A 25,599-nucleotide genomic window follows, 5' to 3' on the forward strand; every position below is an offset into this window, starting at 1 on the left:
ACCAAGCTAACATTTACATTCATTGCTCCATCCACTTTTTTGCCTCTGACCCTACTGGCACGTGGCCCTTAAAGGTTGCTGAGAAAGAAGTGCGGCCCTCAAGCTGAAAAGCATTCCCACACCTGTTTTGAGGCAAGCGACAATCTCGCAGGACCAAACGAAAGGAGATCTGTGATCAGATCTCCCGCCTTTCTAAATTAAGTCATTTATAAATACGTTTAAATAATTAAATATTGATAACTAAGGTTTGTTGCTGCAGAATTAAAACTGGAGGCCCACAATGAACTTTATTCTTATTTATTCATTTGCCTCTGCCATTGATAGGATTTGGGGTGGGTAGATTTACATAAGTTTAATATTTTGATCACACATGATATACTTAAATATGTATCTTATCTCAGTGTGTCTATTTCACAATGTATTTTTTTATCCTAAAACACACATTTCCAACATTTTTGGTTGCATTCTTTGGTGCTCAGAACTGTTATCACGAAATTTGGAGAGAAGGGCAAAGTCTGAAAGGCATCTACATTCTGATTCACACATTCATAGAATCATAGAAATGTAGAGTTGGAAGGAACCAAAGAGTCATCTAGCGGCCAAAGGTGGGAGACCATGGAAAGTAGGAGGACTGCCTATTTTCAGGCCAGCACATTGGCCCTTTAAGAATTTAGATGCTCCACAAGGGGGTGGAGCCTGGGAGAGCTTTAAAAGGCTCAGTCTGCTGTCAGAGCAAGTGGCTTACTTGGAGCTCTCCATGGTTCTGCAAGTCCTGACCAGTCTCACTCTGTGGGCTCCTTCACAGGATCAGAACGTGACACTACAACTCACGTTGCCCTGATTATTTGCCATGCTGCTGGGAGATAGAATCATAGAATCATAGAGTTGGAAGAGACCACAAGGGCCATCGAGTCCAACCCCCTGCCAAGCAGGAAACACCATCAGAGCACTCCTGACATATGGTTGTCAAGCCTCTGCTTAAAGACCTCCAAAGAAGGAGACTCCACCACACTCCTTGGCAGCAAATTCCACTGTCGAACAGCTCTTACTGTCAGGAAGTTCTTCCTAATGTTTAGGTGGAATCTTCTTTCTTGTAGTTTGGATCCATTGCTCCGTGTCCGCTTCTCTGGAACAACCAGCGTGAACAACCGTCTCCCAACCTCATTGCTTGATGGGTAGGAATGGGTAAATCTGTTCAATTTGATTTCTTTCAGTTTCTCATTTTCCAGTCTTAAATTCAGTTCTCGATGTTTTTCCATAACAATTTGTGATTTGTTTTTTTTAAGTCCTCATGAAAATTCATCAGCAAATATACACATTTTAACGCAAATTTTGATGGGTGGCTGCCTTTCACTTCGCATTTTGTTTTTGTAAAGTGCAAAACCAGGTAGCCTCGCTTTTAAGTGCAAACTGAATTAAATTTCTCCCCACAAATCTCTATTTGTGGGTTCATCACCTCTTTCATTTTCATGTCAGAAGTGAAAGGTTCAAGCTGAGGATGGGAACAGCAGGCTGGGTTTTCCCCCAGCTGAAACACCACAGACATAAACACCGATCAATACCAACCATTTATCCCAATGACTTGTGGGGCTATTGGCTCCCAGGCCTTCCTTGGCTATTAGCAAAAGCTTTGCCCTTGCTGCTTTTTGTAGCCTGGGGTAGAAACAGATCAAGCTTTTAAGTGTTTATTGTGGAAAGCAGTGAAGAGTTAATGGTCTTAACAAAGTGCTGGTTATTAACAAAGCATGGAGATGAGCGGGGGACTGGAGGCATTGCTTGTCCTGTGGTGGTGGTTCAATCGGGGTTTCTTACCTGCCTTTCATCATGAGATCCCGGGATGGTCATAAAACCATAACACACACACACACACACACACACACACACACACACACAGTCAGCTAAAACTATTTAATTAACTCTGTATACCGCTCTTCATTCGAATATCACAGGGTGGTTCACAGCATAAAAAATACAGGATAAAAACACAAAATACACAATCAAACCAAAACAATACCCTGCCTCCCACAACCAGCATTTACAATCAGAAGAATAGGCTGGGTCCTAGTAATGCGCACCTTGGGTGTCAAAGGCCAGGGTGCAGTACAGTGATGGTGCCAGGTGTACTTTTGTGGGGTGGGAATTGCCCAGCTTAGGGGCTGCCACAAAGAAGGCCGTCTTCTGGGCCACCTAGGTGTTGTAGGGGGAAGGAGGAGAAAAACAGCTCTGACAGAAATTCCATTTCCACCCAATTCTTTAAGCTGCAGAAGAGCTGTCCTCTATGTGAGGTGATTTTAGACTCTGGACTTAATACTCTTGGAGGAAGATGGTGTGTGTTTATTGTATTATTGTGTTGAGCTGAACCCCACCCTCAAGCTGCATCCTTCTCCATGGTGATGAAATTGGTGAGCTTTTTTTTTTTTTAATGCTCCCATACATATAAATTAGCATATGCCATTTTTAGGCAGAGGAGCACCATCTTTTTTAGCACATGCAACTTTTATGGAAAGCTGTGTCCTCTTTTGGAGGGTGGTGATGCTTTCCCCTTTTTTGGTGATGTAGAAGTGACCATTCCACTTGCATCATGTATTGGGGTTTGCTTTTGTGAGGAACAGAATTAGCGAGCCAACTTCTCACTGAGCTTTTTGTACAGCTGTTAGCTGTTTCCTTACTATGTGTTGAAGACTTAAATCAGCACTGGTGGCTGGTAAAGGTAAAGGGACCCCTGACCATTAGATCCAGTCGTGGCCGACTCTGGGGTTGCGGCACTCATCTTGCTTTACTGGCCAAGGGAGCTGGTGTACAGCTTCTGGGTCATGTGGCCAGCATGACTAAGCCACTTCTGGCGAACCAGAGCAGTGCACAGAAACACCGTTTACCTTCCCGCCAGAGTGGTACCTATTTATCTACTTGCACTTTGATGTGCTTTCGAACTGCTAGGTTGGCAGGAGCAGGGACCAAGCAACAGGAGCTCACCCCGTCGCAGGGATTCGAACCGCCGACCTTCTGATCGGCAAGTCCTAGATAGATAGATATCTTTATTGTCATTGTCCCATGCAGGACAATGAAATTGCAAAACTACATAAAACTACATAAAAACTACACAAAACTACCACAAAACTACATAAAAACTACATAAAACATTCAAAAGCCCCTAAAAACTCTAAAACCCTATTTTAAAATACACTATACTACAAAGACCCCTTATGCTGCGTTTAGAACCAGAATTGCATTCGCATAGAAACTGTTTCTCAGGCGGCTAGTCCTGGCCTTTATAACTCTATACCTTCTTCCAGAAGGCAGAAGCTGAAAGAGATCATTTCCGGGGTGCGTACTATCCTGTGCTATCTCTGCCGCTTTCTTAGGCTCTGTGGTTTAACCCACAGTGCCACCCGCGTCCCGCTTGGTGGTTGGTAGCTGATGACTATTAGATGCCCCTCACCTGCTTTGTTCAGGCTGGAGAGAGTGTGTTTGGCCTTTTGGAAAGAAGTCCTGTGGAAAAATAAAGTTTTTATCTTTGCAAATGGCTGACAAGAAGGCCCTGGAAGGAGGTAGGGAAGCTTTGGGGTAGCTTTGAGGGGGGACTGACTCGTACTGCCTGTTGAATCTGGCATGCCCCAACCCCTGCTCCTCTTGCATATAAGCAGCTATTACAAAAGCACCCACAAGCTTCTAGTCCTCTTTAAATTAAAAAAAAAATCTGGAAGGCTTCTAGGGAAACAAATAGCATTAATGATTGGTTTCAGTGGTTGAGGAATAAACCCTTAAATCTTTGGCCCATCTCTGCAGCGCTTCCCATCAATGAGCTGAAGATCCTGCTGGAATTGTAGGTGTTATGAGTTCAGCATCTTTGCTGCCACCACCCCTATCTCCACAGCTGTCTGATCTCATTATTGCACTTTCCCTCTTGGTCCCTGGGGGTGGCCGTTTCTGTTTCACAAGAACTAGAACATCCCAAGTGAAGTTGGTCACCTGGAGAAGGGTAATGGTAACAAATACCTGGAACTGACAGCTTCCCTTGTGGATAGTCTATGAGTCCATTGCACCTCATCCCTTTTCCTGATGCAGAGATAGGGCAATGTGAGCCTGGGTAGTGTCGCGATGCTCAAACATGGCAAACCAGAACACAAACTTGAGAATCTGCTAAACAGTCCCGATCTCATGTCATGTTTTCCATCCAACATTTACGAGCTAGAAATAAAGGACACACTTGTAAACCCACCAACCATATTCTCTTGGTCACTGTGCCTCACTTTCAGGTCCCAAACAGATGCAACTATTCATTCTTCAATTTATTATTTTTTAAAATTTAAAAGAGAGTAGCTTTGGGAAATCCTGATCCATTTAGAACTGGGAACGTTTGATGTGCTGCTGGTCTGCAAGGTTAACTGTCAGAAATGCACTTTGGAATCATCTCTTTGCTGGTTTGGGGGGGATGAAGTGCATTGGTGATACTTTATTTTTGCTTCTGTGGTTTGTTTTCAATTAATAATAATAATAATAATAATAATAATAATAATAATAATAATAATAATTTATCCTCACAACAACCATGTGAGGCAGGCTAGGCTGAGAGGCAGTGTCTGGCCCAGGGTCACCCAGTGAGTTTCATGGCTAAGTGGGGATTAGAACCCTGGTCTCTTAAATCCTTGTGATACTGTTTTATTTCCTTTCCTTTTACATTTTTATGATCCACCGTGGTTTTAATGCTGCTGGGTGCTGCCCAGGTATCCTTGAGTATCCACAGATTCCAAATGTCTCAGTTAAACAGGCATCTTCCCAGCAGTTGATTTGGGGTTTCATAAAATGGAGCAAATTGTTACTCAGCTTATTAATCAGATAAGAAACAAGATGGGGAGAAGTCCTTGTGGGGTTTTCTGTCCTGGGTACTGAAGTGCTGAAGCTCAGACTTAAAATATGAAATACATACACGAATTGGTTTTGGGGGAAGCACCATTTGCTGCTCTGACCAAGGCAATGTCTGCCCCATTTCCTACAGCTCAGGCTTGATGCCTGCCTTCTGGATTGACAAAAGCGACTCTGATCATCTTGGGATGGTGTCATAACAGCCTTTGCCAGCTTCCAAGTGGGTTGGATTTCAACTCTGGCCTGGTGAAGAGTGCTTTATAACCAAACATTGTGCAAAAGCTGTGGGGCAGATTCTGAACCTTATAAAGGAAGATAATTTTCACCCCTTGAGAAGCAGCTGCCTCAGCCGAAGCACTAGTGACGCCTGGTGGTCAAGTGAGGCTGGACACTACCCAGATTCTTGCAGAACCGGTTTCCCCCAGAGACATACACCCCCTTCAGCTATTTCTGCCGAATAGCTACAGAACCTTCCCATTTGCACGGGTTGCTGGCGTACCTTGCTGGCTTCCAGGAATATCAGCACTCTTGGAACACATTTTCTGCTGTCTAACAACCTTTGCTGGATTAGCAGATTTCAGAGGGGTCGCCATGTCACTCTGTTGCAGAGAGAACAATAAAAGGGAGGCTGAGATGAGCACAGGAATCATAGCTGTCAACTTTTCCCTTTTCTTGCAAGGAATCCTATTCGGAATAAGGGAATTTCCCTTAAAAAAGGGAAAACGTTGACAGCTATGACAGGAACATACTGCGGGTGCTGATCCACTGGTCCACGTAGCTCAGTATTGTCCACACTGAATGGCAGCAGCTCTCCGGGGTTTCAGGCAGAGTTCCAGGAGATGCCTGGGATTGAACCCAGGACCTTCTGCAAGCAAAGCAGGTGTTCTATCACTGAGTCACACCCCTTCCTCCACAGTGCTCCAACCCCCTACCCTGCACTCCAGTTTCTGAATCTCAACCTCCCCTCCCTGCTGTTTTTGTCAGAGTATACACAAATCCTGATTTCTAAATGTACATTTAGAATGAAGTTGTATTTCAAGTTGTATTTGAATTTATCATGACCGCTGTCGCCCTCCTCTCCCTCGTTTGCCGCCCCATGTAGAATTTTAGATTGCAGCCCCTTCGGGGCAGGGAATTGTCTTCCTGTGTTGTGGGGAACCTCCAGCCCACAGGCCTCATTGGGTCTGCCAGGCCTCCCTGTTTGGCCCACAAGGAAAAGCTACACCCACTTCCCTCTACAATTGGCATCATGTATGACATCAGGTCTGGGGTAGGTGAAGGCATGGCTTTGTCAAAAGGGGGTTTGCAGGCGCCACTGATCAGGTGGTCAGTGGTGCCTGCAAAGCGCTTTGCAGGCTCCAACAATCTGCTAACAGAGTAGGACTTGCAGGGATGGATTGTCACATTTTGAAGTACAGTGGTACCTCGGGTTAAGAACTTAATTCGTTCTGGACGTCTGTTCTTAACCTGAAACTGTTCTTAACCTGAGGTACTACTTTAGCTAATGGGGCCTCCCACTGCCCCCGCGCAATTTCTGTTCTCATCCTGAAGCAAAGTTCTTAACCTGAGGTACTATTTCTGGGTTAGCGGAGTCTGTAACCTGAAGCATCTGTAACCTGAAGCAGCTGTAACCCGAGGTACCACTGTAATACATATTATCATCTAAAGCAGACATGGGGAACTGCAGGCCCAGGGTCAAATGCAGCCCTCCAAGCCTCTGCATGTGGCCCTGGGACCTCTCCCCAGGCCCATCTCCCTCGGCCCATAACCTTCACTCGCCCTGCTTCAGACTCCAGCTGTTTTTGCCTGGCTGGAATGTGTCCCTTAAGCTCTGATGGTGCCTCTTGCTTGTCTGGGTGGAGGATAGTGAGGGGTGTGTGGCACTATGTGCATAAACCAGCCTACTGTACAGGTAACATTTGCATTGATTGCCCCTCCCACTTTTGCCTCTGGCATGTGGCCCTTGGAAGGTTGCTAAGGAGGGAATGAGACCCTCTGGCTGATAGAGATTCCTCACCCTGTACCCCATGAGACCATTTGAAGTAATAGACATTGCCATCTCTCTCTCTCTCTCTCTCTCTCTCTCTCTCTCTCTCTCTCTCTCTCTCTCACACACACACACACACACACACACACAGACCGGGGGGGGGGGGGCTATTAAATCCAGAGTTTCAAATTACCTAACTGCACCAGTGTTCTCAGGTAGAGATGGACGAAACTCACCGTTTCAGTTTCTCTCAGTTTCTCATTTTTCTGATAAATGTTCGGTTCTTTATATTTCCACATCAGTTTTCAGATTTTTTTAACAAATATGAAAATTCACCAGCTTTTTAGCACTAATTAAACAAAAGAATTTCTACTTGGTTCTGCCTAATATACACTTCCCTCCCCCCCCCAAGTGATTTACCCTAATACCAGGCACATTTGTATGTTATTTTTTTACTAACATCTACATTTGAATACAAACTTTATGTACAGTTTTGTATGCATTACTTGGTTGGAGAACTGCCTTGCAAAATTCAGAGATGTTTGAATTTCGAAGAATGGCTGCATTCTGTTTCATGTACTGAAATAAGTTTGCCTTTAAATGCAAACAGAAGCAGCAAAAGAGGGGACTGTATTTTCTGGAACTTTGGACACTCAAGCCCAGCTGGTCTGAGTAGAAGGATGGAGGAGACGTTTGCTTTTGTTTGCATTTAAAGGCAAACTTATTTCAGTACATGAAATGGAATGCTGAATTTTGAAAAGCAGTTCTCCAACCAAGTAATGCTGCTTCATTGCTTATTTCCTTCCTCCTCCCCTTTTGGTTTCTCTGTTCTCGGGTGCTCTTGTTCCTTTGCTTCCACCCTCTATTCCCCCCCCCAAAAAAACCCCTCTCTCCCCTTTGCTTGGCCTTCCTCGCTCCCTGCCCTGCATCTGGCTCCTTTTCTCAAGGCTTCTTGTGGCAAAGGGATCCAGCAATTCCCATGCACAGGTGCAAAATCTCTTGACGTGGCGCTGGCCCCCGGGCAAATCCCCATAATGCTGTGTCTCCTCAGCCCAGCGGAAATAATGCGTTGTGGCAGGTAGAGGAATTCAACAGACCAAGAATATCTGCTAGTGCAGGAAAGGCTCTGCCAAGCAGGCTTCCAAACACCTGTCTCTCAGAGCCCCAGAGCCTTGTTCCCAAAGCTACAGGTAGCAGTAGAAAGACCCCTGCAGACAGCAAGCCGGTCCAATTGCCCCTGGACACTCCCTTGCTCATCTTCATCTGGTGTATGTGATCAAACTGACACTCTCTGGTGTGCAAAACCTCCAAAATTTTGCCAGTGAAAAATCAAGACACCAGGGGTCAGGATTGGTGCCAGGGGTCACTCCCCAGAACCTCCCTGTTGCAGCTTGCTAAAATGGTTCTAATTTGTACTATGCATAAATTTACTCTGCAAAACCTTGTCCAGCGCTGAGAGGCCACAGATAGCCTTGAAAAGGGACTGTGAACTGTTACTGAGAGTTCAAAAGCAGCCTAGGCAGTAGACTACCCCATGAATGTGTAGAAACTAGCCTACTGTATAAAGGTAACATTTATATTGATTTGTATTTGATTTGTGGTCTTTGGGCTGAAAAATCAGTCCCATGCCTGTTTTAGGGCAAGCTGTAATCTCTGGCTACCAAACTAGAGGAGATCTATGATCAGATCTCCCCACTTTCTGTTTTTTGGGTTTGTTTGTTTTTTTTGTAAAAAGCAGCTGGGGTGGGGTGGATTCAGATGAGGGCCACAGCACTGACGGAAGAGGGCATTTAACCATTTCCTCCAGTGCCACTTTCCCAATATAATTTCCCTTCCCAAATAGCTACTTGCCCATTAGGAAAAATTGTGTTGGTACCTGCAAGTTTTTCCAAAACAGATTTTTAAAAACCCGCTGCCTTTTAGTCAGAGGTAAAGACAGAAGGGCAAACCCCCCACAAACCCAGAATGGCAGCTCAAATTTCTCTCATATACACATCCAAACACAGAATAACTTCATCTGCTATGCTCTAGTAACATTGTCCTACTTTTAGAGAGGGGCAAATCTGCCAATTTTGGTTTCTTTCAAGTTCTCCCTCCCTATCCTTCTCTCTTTCACACATTGTATAATAAAAACACAATGCTGTCCACATTTCCACATCAGTTTGCATGTTGTTGTTGTTTTTACGGCATGAAAATTCATCAGCATCTGACTCAGATCTCTCACAACATGCATGAGTTTGTATGCAATTCTTCCCAAATATGCACATTCTTGCAAAGTATCCCCCCTCCCATTTTTGCTGGTTATTTTCAATAAGTACATTTTAATGCATATTTTACCCACGAAAATGCATTTTTGTACCTGCTGTGTGGCTGGAGAACTGCATTGCAAAGTTTAGTAAAGTGTGAATGTCGAAAGGTGGCTGTGCTTTGGTTTTAATAATAATTCAGAAAATATCAAGCGGCCCTTCAGAGGAGAACTAAATCTAATTTATTCCCCTACCTTACAGGGCTGTTATAAGGCTAACAGGCAGCGAATATGAAGCGCTTCAAACATTTCTGTTTAGCATAGAAGGGAGAGGACAGTGGGAGTGTGCCAAAATGGAGCAAGCAGCCCCACTCAAGGCGAACTATGACTCATTAGAAGTCTCTCCAGGCGCAGTTCCTCTATGATAAGGGTGGCTCTGCTGGTTGAGACCAAAGGCTGATCTAGTCCAATATTCTGTTCTCTCCAGAGTGGTTATGCTTCAGCACATTCCTGCTGCCCCCGCCCCCCCTTCTTGCCAGGGAGAGTGCACTGGGGGATTTTTCAGTCTAGCGCAGAAGGGGAACAGCAGAAGTGTGCCAAAACTGAATAACCAGTCCTGGTCTGCCTGTGAATATTTCTGAGGCTGCCTCAGGCACATGAAGAGCAAATGTTTCTGAGCATCTGACCTGCAAACTGTGTTTGCAGAGGAGAGAGGAGTCCAGTTTCCCAGCTACGATTTCAGGCTGTGCATGAATCAATCTCTGAGGAACAGGAAATAGGAATGAGTTGGATATGACCATATATATATATATATATATATATATATATATATATATATATATATATGAATGAAATAAGTAAGAAAAGTGAGGCGATGCTACTGTACTCCGTACATACAGCTGTCGCATCATGCACCTTTTAATGTGAAACGTGTGTGTGAGATGACAGGAACACAGGAAGGTGTCTTATACAGAGTCAGACCATTGGTCCATCTAGGTCAGTTTTGTCTACATTGACTGGCAGTAGCTCTCCGGGGTTTCATACTGGGAACGAACATTCCCAGCCCTACTGGGAGATGCTGGGGATTGAACCTGGACCTTCTGTGCGCAGTACAAATGTTCTTCTGCTGAGCTAAAGCCCATATTTTCCAATGAATTTATTTTTAATATCCTCTGCATATCCAAATTAACTTAATTTGCTCATTTATTCATCTACTTCAAATATATACTCTTATAAAACTGCAGGTTATTACAATAATCCTGCCAATGATCTTATCCGTTTACAATTTATCTGTAAATATTCAATAAACCATTTCCATTCTTTTATAAAAAGTTTGTTATCTTGATTTCTTATTCTTCTGGTAAGTTTCACCATTTCTGCGTATTCTGTAAGTTTTTGTATCCATTCTTCCTTTGCTGGGACTTCTGCTTCTTTCCATGTTTGGGCGAGTAACATTCTTGCTGCTGTAGTTGCATACATTAATAAGTTTCCATGCACTTTAGGTAGTTCTGTCCCTATAATTACCAAAGAAAAACTTCTCAGATTTTTTAACAAAGGTTATTTTAAACATCCTTTTCATTTCATTATATATCATTTCCCAGTAAGCTTTAACCTTACTACAAGACATATAATAAAAATAACCTTCTTTCTCTTTACATTCCCAACACTTATTTGATTTAGATTTATACATTTTTGCCCATTGTCTATTAATGCATCTTTGTGCTCTCTTTCTTTCCAGATTGTGCTGTGGTTCCAGCAAGGTGAGCCGTCGGGCGTGGATGCCTTGAGCCCCACACCCCATAACTTGAGATCTGGGTTGTTGGGGGCAGCCATGTCGAAGGAAGAAGCGGGCTGTAAGCTGGCCTCGGTCTACAAGCACAAAGAACGCAAGCCCAAGAAGCCCCACTACATCCCCAGGCCATGGGGGAAGCCCTATAACTACAAGTGCTTCCAGTGCCCTTTCACTTGCATGGAGAAATCCCACCTTTACAACCACATGAAGTACAGCCTGTGCAAAAACTCCCTCTCGCTGCTCATCGAGTCGGACTGGCCCTATAAGAAGGGTAACCTCCTCCACCCGGATCTCCGGCTCCTGCATGCCACAGAGGCTTCACGGACTCGCGGGAGGTCCGATGAGCCCGAGATGCGCGCCTCGGGGGCCACTGGAACCACAAACCACAAGCAGGCAGTGGACAGAGAGAGCAGTGGAGACAAACTTACAGGGACTGAAGACCTGGCCTCGGAAAGGATGAGTGATGAAACCAACCAGTTCCAAGAGGAAGAGGAGGAGGAAGAGGAGGAGCTGTCTGGGCTGCTGCAGGACATGGACTCCGGGGAGAAGAAGGAGAAGGCGAAAGAGGCCAGCCCTGCTGGGGAGGACTCGGCAGAGCCTGACATGAACACCTTGCTCTTCCGGTTTAAAAATAAGAGGGATAAGCCTTGCAAAGAACCCACACCAGACTTCATCATCACGGATGTCTTCTCCTTGAAGAAGCATGTAGTGAAGGGGAAAGAGCCGCCTTCCTCTCTGGAGTTAGAAGCCAAACCAAAGCATTGCAAAGTGCCCAAAAAGTGTCCCGGGACAGGCGGGGTCCTGATGGAACAATGGAAGCTAGTAGCCAACGGGCAAAGGAGAGGTGCCAGCGAGGTCCCAACGCTGTCTCCCGATGGCAACATCATCCCCTGTTATCCTCCTCCGGCATACGGTGAATACCATGAACCCCAGAGCCTCAACCTCTCTTTGCTAGGGATCAACTATCCATTGAACCCCAACCTCTTCTCTTATCTCAGCCCTTCTGTGACCAGCAGCACCACACCACACTCCCACCTGACCCAGCTGCCTTTCCTGGCCTCCACTGCCCAGCTGATGCACCCCCATTCTGCTCATTTCCAGCCCCTGCAGAACCCCGAGAGGTCGGCCTTCCTGCCCCGCTTCTACTACCCGCTCCTCTTCGAGCATTCTTTCGGTTCAGCGGAAAACAAGATGGCCGCCGCCAAGCCTGAGGCCCAGCAACAACCCGCAGCCGCCATGCCCGCTCCTCCCCAGGCCAAAACCCCCACAGAGCCCCCCAAAGCTGGCCTACTGAAGGTGCCAGTGCTGAAGACTGGCCATCCTTGGGTGAAAGGGTTCCGGGAAGAGCCGCCTCCTCCAGAAACAAGCCACAAAGCGTTGCTGCTCCAAGCTGAAGAGGAGAAATGGCTGCTCCACGAGAAGGAAAGCGGTTCTTTCCTGAGTGTCAACAGCCTGTGCAGAAAGCCAGCCCCTGATGCCTACCGGAGCATCACGGGTTTAAAAGAGGGGGTCGCGCTTCTCCCCAATAGTGTCAGGAAGGCAGAACTACCCATGGCCACTTGCTTGGATAGTGGAGGGACCAACCACAGCAACCTGAAGAGGAAATTTGCAGGGAACGGCCTTGATTTTGTAGGCTCTGATGTACTGACTCCTGCAAAAGTCACATACCAGGCCAGGTATGATGCGCTACATAGCCTCCATCCCTAATACATGCTTCGTAAGATATCCTGTGTGGCAGGAATGGGGAATCTCAGACTCAGGGGCCAAATGCAGCCCACCAAGCCTGTCTGTCTGGCTCTTGGGATTCTCCCGTCACACCCCCTCTCTCCAGGCCACACCCCTCAGCAGCCCTACTTCATACCATCCTTGAGCCTTTTTGCCTGGCAGGGATGTTTCCTTGAACTCTGATTGCACGGCTGGAGGAGAGGCAGGGGTGTGTATATGTAAAAGTAGCCCCACGTACAAAGATAACATTCACTTCCATTGCTCCACCCACTTTTGCCTCTGGCCGCAAATGGGCATGTGGCCTCTGGAAAGTTGCTTGGAAGTGAATGTGGCCCCTGAGCTGAATTAGATTCCCACTCCTACTCTGTAGCTTCGCAAGCAATTTTTCTTTTCTTTTTTAAAATGAATTATCCTCAATATGTATACATACAAATATAAAGTGGGGAATGAGATTAGGGTTACATCCGGGGTTATCAAGCTAGGGGCCTCTATTTTAACAGGCTGCTGCAGAGGCCAGGCCTGATGCTGAGTGATGGGCACACAGACCAGAGACTTGTTAAAGCAAAGCTTAGAGTTGTTTGGAACACATGATGCAGTCAGGCCACTTTGGCCATTCAGGCTGTTACTGCCTACTCTGTTTTGCAGCGGGCAACCATGTATCTTTCTGCCCACCAGGCACATTGGTTACTTCCAGACAGTCTGTTCCTTGAGCATTCATCTCGATTTATTTGCACAGGGTCTGATGGGAGGTTAGATGGCATCAGCTATTTACTGAGCTTTCATCTCAATTCATTTCTGAGGATGTTAGATGAAGTTGAGCCATTTTTATCTCCCTGCTGTCCGGTACATTTTTCTGTCATTTTCCTTATCACAAAAAGTCTGTGGGCATGTCTTCAGGCTGCTGTGGTATTTGGCTAGGAATCAATCACATACTGGCAAATTAAGGTGATGCTGATTGGGAGTTGCTTGGGAGCTCTTGCAGAACAAACCCACTTCCCCAAAGATTACAATAAGGAAAGTGGCTGGGAAGCTGCACTGGTAGGTGTGGGGTGACACTTACTTTGATGCAACGTATCAACGTATCCCTGCACACAAATCAGAAAGATTGCTCGTTGAATAGCCAACATCATGTAATCTTATATGAGGTTCCTCTTGCTGCCCTTATCAGAAAAGTTCATTGCAATGGTGGTGGTAGGGTTGTTGAAGAATACATGGAAATGAAAGGCTGCAATGCCCTGTGGTTAAGCCACTATACAAAACAACATCTGCTACTAGGGAGCTGTCATTGAAAATATTACCAAAGTGGTATTTGGCACCAAGGAAGTTATCCTTGCTAAACCCTAATGCTTCTCCTATATGTTGGAGAGGGTGAAGTTTGGTCAGTACATACCTCCACATGTGGTAGGATTGCCCCAGGTGCAAGAGTTTGGGAAGGTGATATGCCAGGATACCAATGTGATTCCCGGTCAATGGATACATTGAACAATGCTGGTCAACACTGGACCAACATCCATCTCCAACACTGTGTTTCTGGATATAAATTTAGACATTAATCATAAAGAGCTGTTGAGCAATTGTAGCTCAGAATTGGAAGACACTTCAGAATGTAAATATTGTACAAAAAAAGTGGCAATGGTACAAAAAAATGTGCTCTTTCAGAGAAAAACACAAAACAAAGGGTAATGCCAAATCAATTTAAATTTTGCAACGTGAATTTGTTGATGTGACTGATTCCCACCCAAGAATAGTTACAATCTGAAAGTGCCCCTTGCAAACTCATTCAACCAAACCAGAGAGGTCTTATTTTACCTTAGATGTTGTTCTGGTTTTTTGCCCTGCTTCATTAACAGTTCTCTTCCACCCTGTCTGTTTTTTGTCCCTCTACCTTTAGCAGTTTGAGAGCTGCCCCTATGCAACCCTCAAAGTCTCTGGACCATTGGCACGTAGAACTCCATGCCTGCCCACCTGAAGACCAGGAAAAGATTGGCGGCTCTGACATTTTATCCCCCATAATTACACCTTCAGACCACCTACTTCTCAAGCCAAGCAAAGCAGAAGCTGTAACTGTTGACCCGAGAGACCCAGAGGCAACAACAGTGCTCATTGGTGACTTGTCCAAAACTTTAGAGGAGTATCAGGATGTGGAGAAGAAGCTCTCAGACCTGGCCAAAGAGGACAGCCCAGCACAGAAGCAGCTAAGGGACCAGCTAATCAAAATCCGGCAGGAACTGTTTCATATCCATCAAGCGCTGGAGAAGGCAGCCAAGCCCAGTGAGGGCCCTTTGGATCTCTCGGTGAAAAGGTCCTCAAAAGGTTTGGAGAAAGGATACCAGGACAAGAAGGAACCCAAGGATGCCCTTGGTGTTGGGAAAGTCTATGACAAAGATCCAGGTTCCATCAATAGATGCTTGGTGGTGGGTGAAGCTAGCGAAGAGGATGAGGCATCTGATCGTCTTGTTGAGACAGAGAACAAAACCATTGACCTGTTGATCAAAATGAGTCGTTCAGAGGCTCTCCGGAGAAGCTCCTCTTCAGACACCCACCTGGGAGCCGTCATCAAAGCCGAGGTGCTCCCACTTACTGTCCCACTAGAACTCAGGCACGTGATGGAGCCCTATTATAGCCGTACCACCAAGTGTGAGGCAGACTCCAGTGTCCTGCTGTGCACAGATGGGAGACCCAACCCCAACCAAGGCCCACCACTTCCTGTGACCGAAGACATCCCGACAATGGGGTGTCGAGCCATCCCACGCTCCCTGTCGTGTGGTCTGCCAAACGAGACAGACAGGGTGTGCATCCACAGTCCTATAAACACAGACCCGTGATCCTCTCTGTCTGCACTTGCCCAGAGCGCTTCGACATGTCCCCTGCCCACAAAACTCCCTTTCCACACTCTTCCCGCCAACTCCAACAAACAGTTGAAAAAGGCTTTGAGGTCTGGAAGGTGCCCTACCCATCACAATGGCCTCTTGAACTTTCTGCCATGAAATCCAGGTGGATCATAGAGCATCCCCTTTTCAGATATTTATGAAATTGAGCTGTATTTGGAAAGTCCCATCCACACCTATAAGTCCTCCTCTCATTGTGTCCCCAATCTGCAGACCTGGAGATGGTTGGGGAGCAAATGAGATCAACGCCTTTTGCAAGGACATGTGTAAGAAGGGGATCTGCCCCATTTCCTCCCTTATCAGCTAAGCAAGATACATTTCAGATAAGGCTTGCTTCCAGATTACCTGTTTATTAACCTGTCATATGGATTGGGTTCCACAGAGTTTGTAGGGAGCTCACTTAGGAGATCCCTATCCCCCTCACAGAGCTACAACTCCCATAGTTCCTTGGGAAGAGGGATTGACTTAAACCACTCTGGGAAATATAACCCTATGAAGGGAATAGGGATCTCTAAGCAATTCTCAGCACCCTTAACAATCTAAAGTTTCCAGGAATCTTTGGGGGAAGCTGTGACTGTTTAATGTGGTATGGCACTGTTTTGTGTGTACTTACTTACTGGTTTAGTACTGGAAAATGTTGGGGAAGCTTGTCACCAGCATTGTTGGCACAACTAAAAAGCACAATTCTTTTCTTCATGTGAATTTTAAAAGCTTCCCTTTCCTGACAATATTCAGATAAGTGGTTATCTTTCTACATCACAGCTTCAATTGTTAGACTGGTTTAAGCATCATTCCCTGTCCTGTCCCTATAGTTTTATGAAAGGAGTTACACAGGAATGGCGAATTTGAGTTCCTCCAATGTTGTTGGACACCAGCTCTCATCAACCCCAGCCAGCATGGCCGATGGGTAGGGATGATGGGAACGGTAGCCCAAAAATATCTGGAGGGTTATAGATTCAGCATCCCTGAATTTTAGCTCCAATAGAATTCACAGCAAGCAACACTTTCCAAGGATTCTTTGCTGGAAACCAAGCCACTGAAACTGGTATAGAACTGACACAAGCTTGTAGTTTAGACAGGGTGCAAGGAAGCAAAGGATCCCATAGCAATTCCCCAGCCCTCCCATCTGCTGAAAGAAGTGACAGTGTTCAAAATTACCGCTTGTCTTTATGCAGTCCTATGACAGGGATGGTGGATGGGGACTTGTGGCCTTCCATTGTTATTAGAATGATAAGAGTTGGAAGGGACTTCCAAGGGTTATCGAGTACAACCCCCTGCAATGCATCCGTGACAGATGGCCATCCAACCTCTGCTTAAAAACCTCCAATGAAGGAGAATGCACAACCTCCCGAAGGAGTCCAGGACTCTGATTGTTGGGGGTCCAGCAACATCTGGAAGGTCACAGGTTTTTGATCTCTGCACAGAGATCAAAAACCTCTGCAATTCTGGGCCTCATCAATAGGAGTATAGCATCTAGATCAAGGGAAGTAATAGTGCCACTGTATTCTGCTCTGGTCAGACCTCACCTGGAGTACTGTGTCCAGTTCTGGGCACCACAGTTCAAGAAGGACACTGACAAACTGGAACGTGTCCAGAGGAGGGCAACCAAAATGGTCAAAGGCCTGGAAACGATGCCTTATGAGGAACGGCTAAGGGAGCTGGGCATGTTTAGCCTGGAGAAGAGGTGGTTAAGGGGTGATATGATAGCCATGTTCAAATATATAAAAGGATGTCACATAGAGGAGGGAGAAAGGTTGTTTTCTGCTGCTCCAGAGAAGCGGACACGGAGCAATGGATCCAAACTACAAGAAAGAAGATTCCACCTAAACATTAGGAAGAACTTCCTGACAGTAAGAGCTGTTCGACAGTGGAATTTGCTGCCAAGGAGTGTGGTGGAGTCTCCTACTTTGGAGGTCTTTAAGCAGAGGCTTGACAACCATATGTCAGGAGTGCTCTGATGGTGTTTCCTGCTTGGCAGGGGGTTGGACTCGATGGCCCTTGTGGTCTCTTCCAACTCTATGATTCTATGATTCTATGATTCTATGATTCTATGATTCAGTGCCCTGGGAGATGGCAGCATTTTGAGATTTCAGGAGGGAAGGGAGTTTTCTTGGCCTAGCCCATGGTTCTGAGAAGGCAGTGAATACCATGTGAAGACAGTGAAGGCATCAGCATGGTGTCTTATTCCATAAGGGATTCTGCACACATTGCAGTTATTCTACACACAGAAGAATATGAATTAAAAAATTGTCCAGTATTATCTTCAGATACTTCTCTGAAGAAGTGTGCATGCACACAAAAGCTTATACCCAGAACAAACTTAGTTGGACTCTAAGGTGCTACTGGACAATTTTTTTATTTATTTCAACTGCATCAGACCAACACGGCTACCCACCTGAATACAGAAGAATATGAGTTTACCATAATGTGTAAGTTTTCCGGAAGTGTTGTTTACATCACTAGAATGCCAGAAGCTGTTTGCTAGTTTTGCTTTCGTTTCGTTTCGTTTCGTTTCTTTAAAACAAAACAAACAAAAACACCATACTTACACAACACAGGCTAACGATGTGGTTCAATTGTCAGCAGAGACTATTATGGAACAGAACTGTATTCAAGGCTGTACCCACAGTGGGTATTTCCAGATGACCTGTTTATTGAATATTCATCCTGATTTGTTTACAGGGAGGCTAGATGACATTGCAACAAAAGCAAGTATCATTTCATACTTTCTGGTCACTTTCCTTATCACACATAAGCCTGATTCTTTGAGGAAGCAGGTTTGTTGTGCATGAGCTCCCAATCAGCTATCATGGCACATCCTGAATATGCTGGCATGTGATTGAATCCCACCCTAAAATAGCAACAGTCTGGATGCTGGCAACTGCATCCAAGGTAGGCAACAGGGTTGGGTTTTTTGTTCTTTTGTTTCTAGAGAGCTGGAAGCAGCATGAGGGAGGTGGCATTTGCACATCATATCAGGGATACACAAATACACAAAAAGTGGCCTTACATCAAGCTGGACCATTATCCCATCTGACCAAGCACTATCTGGTTTGATTGACAGCAGCTCTCCAAGATCTCAGTCCATTGTCTTTTCGAGACGTGTCAAATTAATGAATTTAATGGATTTATGTTTTGCTGCCTTCACCATTCAAAGATTCCCCAAGCCAGCTTAACATTCATCAGAACCATAAATACAGTATGGTAAAGGCAGGCACTAAAAATAAAAATGCTTTTGCTGCACCATAAAAGCAGGAAGATCGGGGAAAACTCACATATAAAACTCAAAAGCCTCATCATCAAATTAACCATGGGAAAAGGCTACTTACTACCTGTGGCTTCCAGGGACTGAACCTGCTGTCTTCCATATGCCAAGCAGACGCTTTACTACAGGGCTGTGGCCTCCACTTCTGGGCACGAAAAAGGAGGTTTGCAGGTTTTGGAGAGCGATAAAAACATGTGCACCATGGGCAACTTTCTCAAACAACTTTCAGCTCCTGGCTCCATGGTGGCTACACAGAACCTCTGGACTCTGGAGTCGGTGGTAGTATACCACTGGATGCCCACTGTGAGGGAGCAATAACTATTAAGTCCTACTTTTAGGTTTTCCAGAGGCATTTGGTTGTCCACTGTAAGACATGGATGCTGGACAATAGGAACCATTCTTCCAATACAGCAGGGCTCTTCTCGTGTGTGTGTGTGTGTGCGTGTGTGTGTCCAACCATTTGTTGGGAATGCCTTTCCAAAGGCAGGACCTGCCATATTCTCTTACCTAATGCACAGGAATAAGGGATCACAGCTGCAGGAAAGGATGTCAAGCTAAGAGCCCCAAAGTAATTTAATGTGTGCTAAATGGTATCACATGGGCCAGGGTTGGGGAACCTGTGGCCAGCTTTCAGCATCCCAGGAATGAGAAGCTACATTCAGCCTGTGGGCTAGGCTAAATTTGACAGGCAGGTAGGGTTGCCCACCTGCCAATCACCTGGTGTCAAAATGACACCTGGTAACCTATTTTTGATGGTGTGCTTTGCAAAAAAAAGCACTCCCCAATCAGATGATAGCTGGTGCTTCAGAAACGCTTGCAAGGTGCTTTGCAGGCACTTGTTCATCTAAGCTGCACCTTTACCTGCTTCACACCTGACATAATATGTGACATCAGGTGCAGGGCAGCTGAACGTGGCTTGGCCAAAACAGCCTTGCAGGCTACATGGGGAGGCCTGATGATGCTCATAGGCTGGAGGTCCATCACCCCGTTGCCCTCCACAAAATCTGGAAGCCGACAGTGGTTGACATAGGCCCCATCTGAACTTTACATTTAAAGCAGGATCACTTCCCTCTAATAATCCAGGAAACTGTAGTCTGTTAAAGGTGCTGAGAGTTGTTAGGCGATTCCATATCCCCTCAAAGAGCTACAATTCCCAGTGTTTACTGGGAAGAGGGATTGATTGTTAAACCACTCTGAGAATTGGAGCTCTTTGAAGGGAACAAGGAATCGCCTAACAACTCTCAGCACACTTCACAGACTACAGTTCTCATGATTCTTTGGAGTCCTGGCTGTTTTAAGTCATACAATTACTGTTTTTAAACGTGTGGTGCAGAGGAGGCCACGCTGTCTATCAGCAAAGTGCTCTACTAGCGATGTTAATGTAGGAGGACATTTCCGCGATTTGAAAAGCTAAGCTGTGAACATCCAAATGCTGGGGTGAGAGGAGGCACGTCCAGAGTTTGCCACAACATTGTCTTGTTTGCCCACACTTCCTATCACAGCATCCACCACCACCACAATCACCCATGAAATGCAACAGTCACTCAAACACCAATGCTGGGGCAACACCCCACTGCACTTCGTGCATCAGTCAATGGCAAAACACTGGTGAATAAATGATACATGCTATATTTATTTATTTATAGTGTATGGTGCTGTGGGGAGGGATGTCACTGGGGTGGGGGTGGGATAAAGAGTATTATGTGTTATTTATTGTCCACAGGTCTAAAGAATGTAAAAGATAAATAAATTAAATTTTAAAAAATGAGTGGAAGTGAATAGCCTGATCTCTTTGCTAGGGTTATTATTGCTATTGTTGCAGAGGCAGCCTCTGCAATTGAAGTAATATGAATCATTCCCTCTCCTTCTGATGTTTATGTCTTGCCTAAACAGCATCACCCAAGAGAGAGGTATTAGCAGGCCATATATATAATTTATTTAGACCGTTTGTACCCAGCTTGTATCTGAACAGCTTACAACCAGTCAATTAAAACAAGATGGGCAAGCACTGTCTGCAGATTTACCACCTGAATAGCATGACACAAACGGGGCGGGGGCGGGGGGGGAGCAAACCTGGGCGCCAGTTCTTAAAAGTTCAATAGTAGTCCTTGTAACAAGAAGTTCAAGTGTAACTGATGGAGCTGGTCTCTGTTGCTTAAGGGGGAAGCCTGAAAACGGTTGAATGAAGACCAGGTGTGATTAGTGGGCACAAAATTGCTAACTGACTGTTCAGGGAGAATGGACAACTGGGGAATGGAATGGAATCTCCCGAAAGAGAATTGGCTGGGTGGAACCCTGAGCGAGAGCACCCTCCAATAGCTCCCGCTTGGACTCCCAACACGTTGAAATGTTTGGACGTTCCTTCACTATGGTAGCCATTTAGCTGTTAAAGCTTTGGTAATAGACTTGTCTAATATTTGGCTAAGCCTCATTATTAGAAACACATTCTCACCCTACGCCCTGCAGAACACTGGCTAAGATTAATTTCACTGTCTTTCCTAAACCAAAACAAAATATTTTTTTTTTCCTTCCAGTAGCACCTTAGAGACCAACTAAGTTTGTTATTGGTATGAGCTTCCATGAGCTCATACCAATAACAAATTTAGTTGGTCTCTAAGGTGCTACTGGAAGGAATTTTTTTATTTTGTTTCGACTACAGCAGACCAACACGGCTACCTACCTACAGTGGTACCTCGGGTTAAGAACTTAATTTGTTCTGTAGGTCCGTTCTTAACCTGAAACTGTTCTTAACCTGAGGTACCACTTTAGCTAATGGGACCTCCCGCTGCCGTCGTGCGGCTGCTGCACAATTTCTGTTCTTATCCTGAAGCAAACTTCTTAACCTGAGGTGCTATTTCTGGGTTAGTGGAGTCTGTAACCTGAAGTGTCTGTAACCTGAAGAGTCTGTAACCCGAGGTACTACTGTATTTCCTAAACTGGTGATGGCAATCGCCTCTTTTCTCTGAATCATTGGCCTTTGTTGGTTTACTGCAAAGAGCCTGGATTCACTCCAAGTCCAAATAGCAGCAGCACCTGACTGATCCACTGATCATTGTCTTAAGATCACATGGTGCTTAAAGCTGATAATCGGGCCAGAAGATCTACCTTGTCCTGACTGCATGTGACCAGTAAGGCTACACATGCTGCATTTGTCGGATCTCATTCTTTTGCTGTTCTTGAAGGGCATAAGCACATGTTACATGTGGGGTGGAGAACCTCAGGTTTGGGAGCAGCTGGGACCCTCCAGGTCTCTCTGTCTGGTCCTCAGGACTCTCACTGTTCCTGCTTTGAGTGCCCAGAAGGTGTCCTTGAACCCTGTTGATGCCTCTTCCTACTGAACAAAATAGCAGAGTGGGGGGGGGCATGGTTCAGCTTTCCCCCCTTGGCCACAATCTTGGCGAAAAAAGTATCCTCCTGCCACATAAATTAAAATTAAAATTAGATCCGATGGCAGTTCCCCTGCTCTATTGTCTCCACACAATTCATGGCAGGGCAGATACCTCCCTTGGCTTTAAAGAATAATAATCGCTCTATAAGGTGGCCATCAACACATGGTGGATTTGATCACACAATGGCGTTTGCAGAATACACACACTGGAGTCTGGAGGAGAGGCCCACAGGCTCCAACACAAGACAACTTTACCAAGGTCACCCGGTAAGTCAGTAAGAAGATGTGGAACAGCAAAGCACCTCCATGCCTGGACTCCTTGCTCTTAACTAGTAGCAATAGTAATACTGATATGAATACTAAAAAAAAAACGTTTTCTGAGAACAGCAACAACATAGCTGCTGGGCAAATGAAACAATGGAGGAGGAAGAACCTTTCCTGCTTATGAACTGGAGGAGAGAGCGTGGAGCGAGGCAATCAGATTTCAAGTTCAAAAAGCAAAGTGTTTACCTTTGTGTTTAGATAATTGGATAGGAGTTGAGCGACTTGCAAGACTTATCGTGGTTCAGATCACGCCCTGAGGACACCCAGCTTGCTCCAGTGCCAGCCACATTACATGGTTATTTGGTCAACCTAAGGAAATCTGATAGTCAGCCATTACTTCTCCTTTATGGTACAGCCCAGCTGATAGACATCTGAGTTGGTCTCAGGTGAACGAAGAAGGAAGCTTGCCTTGTCCCAGTCTCCCATACCAACAAGAGCACCTGTCTCATGTTTGCATTTGGGTCTCTGGGGTGGACAAATGGGTCAAATGAGAAGGGCAAAAGTAGAAGAAAACCTTGTCTGTTCTTTATTCAGCATTTGTTCTTATCCATTGGGGGTGGGGTATGATTGCAAGACAAGGAGTGCACATCCTGAATTTGTGTAGAGGTTATACATCTTTCCATCAATTTACTTGTTGTTCCACACTTTCTTCAGCACTTTCCAAACCACAAAACAACCTTTAAAAAGTGGATTTGTTGCAAGAGAGTGCTTTAATCCACTTTAATTGCACAAACCTAAATTTACAGTATGTGACTGAATCAGTGGCGTAGCGTGGGGGGTGCCAGGGGTGCCAGCCGCACCGGGCGCAACATCTGCGGGGGGTGCGAGTCCAGAGGGAAGGGACAAGTTCCTTCCTCGGCCGGGCTCCCCGCCGCCGCCGCCACCGCCAGCCTTGCGCCCTAGCGCGCGCGCGCGCCCCGCTGCCGCTGCGGCTGCGCTCCACTCACTGCTCGCAGGAGGAGCAGCCGCTGCAGCAGCGCTGACGCCGCCACCGACGCCTGGCCGGGCACGGGCAGCCTCCGCACCCTGACGCCATCCCCTTCCCCCTTTTTTTCCAGAGCTGGGGGAGGGGGAGGTTTTAAAAGGGGGTCTTGCATTGACGATCCTGCAGCACTTTGGGCCGCACGACGCGAGCGCGCAGCACGGATCAGCCACGACCCCACCCCGTGCATTTCCCGGGGAAAAGTGCTCCGCGTGGGAGGCGCGTTTCCCCTTCATTCCCTCTCGTGCAAATCCTCCTTGGGTTCCCTCCCCCGTCTTTCCTCTCCCTACCTCACAAAAGCCTCACCTCGTCGCCTCCTCGCTGCCTCTCGCCTCCGCAGGAGCGTTTCCCTCCGCGGAAGAAGGAGCAGGGCGCTTCTGCAACTTTGGCTTGCAACTTCCTGCTTCCCTGGGAAACAGAGCCCGGCCGGGTCAGTTGTCCAGCGGAGGGCCAGTTCCCCGCTCCCTCCCTCTCTCTCTCTCTCTCTCTGCAACCCTTGCCCCCCCCGCGTACTACTTGCAATGCAACTTCCGCGCTCCATGCGCTTTCATAGAATCTGTCGAGCTGAAAGGGAGCCGAGGGTCATCTAGTCCCACCCGCTGCAATGCAGTAATACGCCGCTGCCCCCCTACAAGGGATCGAACCTGCAACCTTGGCCTTATCAGCGCCGTGCTCTTAAACTGAGCCATCCGGGCTCCCCTTTCCCCCACCTTCTTCGGTGCCTGAACCTGTCCGCGTTTTGCATTCTAACACTTGCAAGCTCCATCCTCCAGCAGTTCCCTGATGCCGGCTGCGCTTCCTTTCAGGCCAATACTTGGCAGCCATAAACTCGCACCGTGTCCAATATCCTATAAAAAGCATTAATCGGAATACCTTGCAACATTTCATCAAAGAAAATTGAGACGCCCTATTCCATAATAATAATAATAGTAATAATTTTATTATTTATACCCTTCCCATCTGACTGGGCTGCCCCAGTCACCTTGGATAAAAATATAATAAAACATGAAACATTTAAAAAAACTTCCCTTCAGATGACTTCTGAAGTTGTAGAGTTACTTATCTCCTTGGCTTGGGGGGTGTCTAATAAAAATAAAAATAAATTATTTATACCCTGCCCATCTGGCTGGGCTTCCCCAGCCACTCTGGGCGGCTTCCCAAAAAATATTAATACATCAAACATTAAAAGCTTCCCTAAACAGGGCTGCCTTCGGATGTCTTCTAAAAGTCTGGTAGTTGTTCTTCTCTTTGACATCTGGTGGGAGGGCGTTCCACAGGGCAGGTGCCACTACTGACAAGGCCCTCTGCCTGCTTCCCTGTAACCTCACTTCTTGCAGGGAGGGAACCGCCAGAAGGCCCTCGGCGCTGGACCTCAGTGTCCGGGCAGAATGATGGGGGTAGAGACGCTCCTCCAGGTATACTGGACCGAGGCCGTTTAGGGCTTTAAAGGTCAACACCAACACTTTGAATTGTGCTCAGAAACGTACAGGGAGCCAGTGTAGGTCTTTCAATGTAACTTCATACATTGTTGTTGTTGTTGTTGTTGTTGTTGTTGTTGTTGTTGTTGTTTAGTCATTTAGTCGTGTCTGACTCTTCGTGACCCCCTGGACCAGAGCACGCGAGGCACTCCTGTCTTCCACTGCTTCCCCGCAGTTTGGTCAGACTCATGTTTGTGGCTTCCCCTCCCCATCCAGCTTGGTTTCCCTAGCCACTCGGAAACCCGAACCCTATGGAAATAGGGATGTCAAGGTTGCAGGTTTGATCCCCGCACGGGACAGCTGCGTGGTCCTGCGTCTTTCCTCAGGGCCTGCAAGACAGAGCTGTTCCACCTGGCCTTTGGTTTGGACTCAGTGGGACCCTTATGTCTTCCCTCCCCTTACAGTTTTGATTTGTGGACTACTTTTAAAATGAGGCTGCTTTTCAAATTGCATTTTAACCTGTATTTTAAATTGGTCCCTCCCCCCATTATGTTTCTATTGTAATTTTACCGGTGTTAACCGCCCTGAGCCCGGCTCTGGCTGGGGAGGGCGGGGTATAAATAAAATGCATCATCATCATCATCATCACCACAGGGGGTTGGACTAGATGACCATCTGGTCCCTTCCGACTCTACGATTCTATGATTCTATAAAGTCAAGTG

The 25,599-nt window shown here is 46.2% G+C and overlaps 1 protein-coding gene across 1 annotated transcript; it reads left to right on the plus strand.

The window, feature by feature from the left end:
• Positions 1-10,644: 10,644 nt before the first annotated feature.
• Positions 10,645-16,918, plus strand: PRR35 (proline rich 35). Its single transcript, XM_081169862.1, has 2 exons — positions 10,645-12,563; positions 14,504-16,918. The coding sequence occupies exons 1-2, from the start codon at positions 10,927-10,929 to the stop codon at positions 15,435-15,437; spliced, it is 2,571 nt and encodes an 856-aa protein (XP_081025988.1). The 5' UTR covers positions 10,645-10,926; the 3' UTR covers positions 15,438-16,918.
• The last annotated feature ends 8,681 nt before the right edge of the window (positions 16,919-25,599 follow it).

This window comes from Podarcis bocagei (genome assembly GCF_964188305.1).
Source record: "Podarcis bocagei genome assembly, chromosome: 14".
In the NCBI taxonomy this organism is placed as follows: domain Eukaryota; kingdom Metazoa; phylum Chordata; class Lepidosauria; order Squamata; family Lacertidae; genus Podarcis; species Podarcis bocagei.

Coding starts and splice junctions, on each gene's coding strand:
- PRR35 (XM_081169862.1), top strand. CDS start 10,927: ATGTCGAAGGAAGAAGCGGGCTGTAAGCTGGCCTCGGTCTACAAGCAC. Junction 12,564..14,503: donor AAAGTCACATACCAGGCCAG/GTATGATGCGCT, acceptor CTCTACCTTTAG/CAGTTTGAGAGCTGCCCCTA.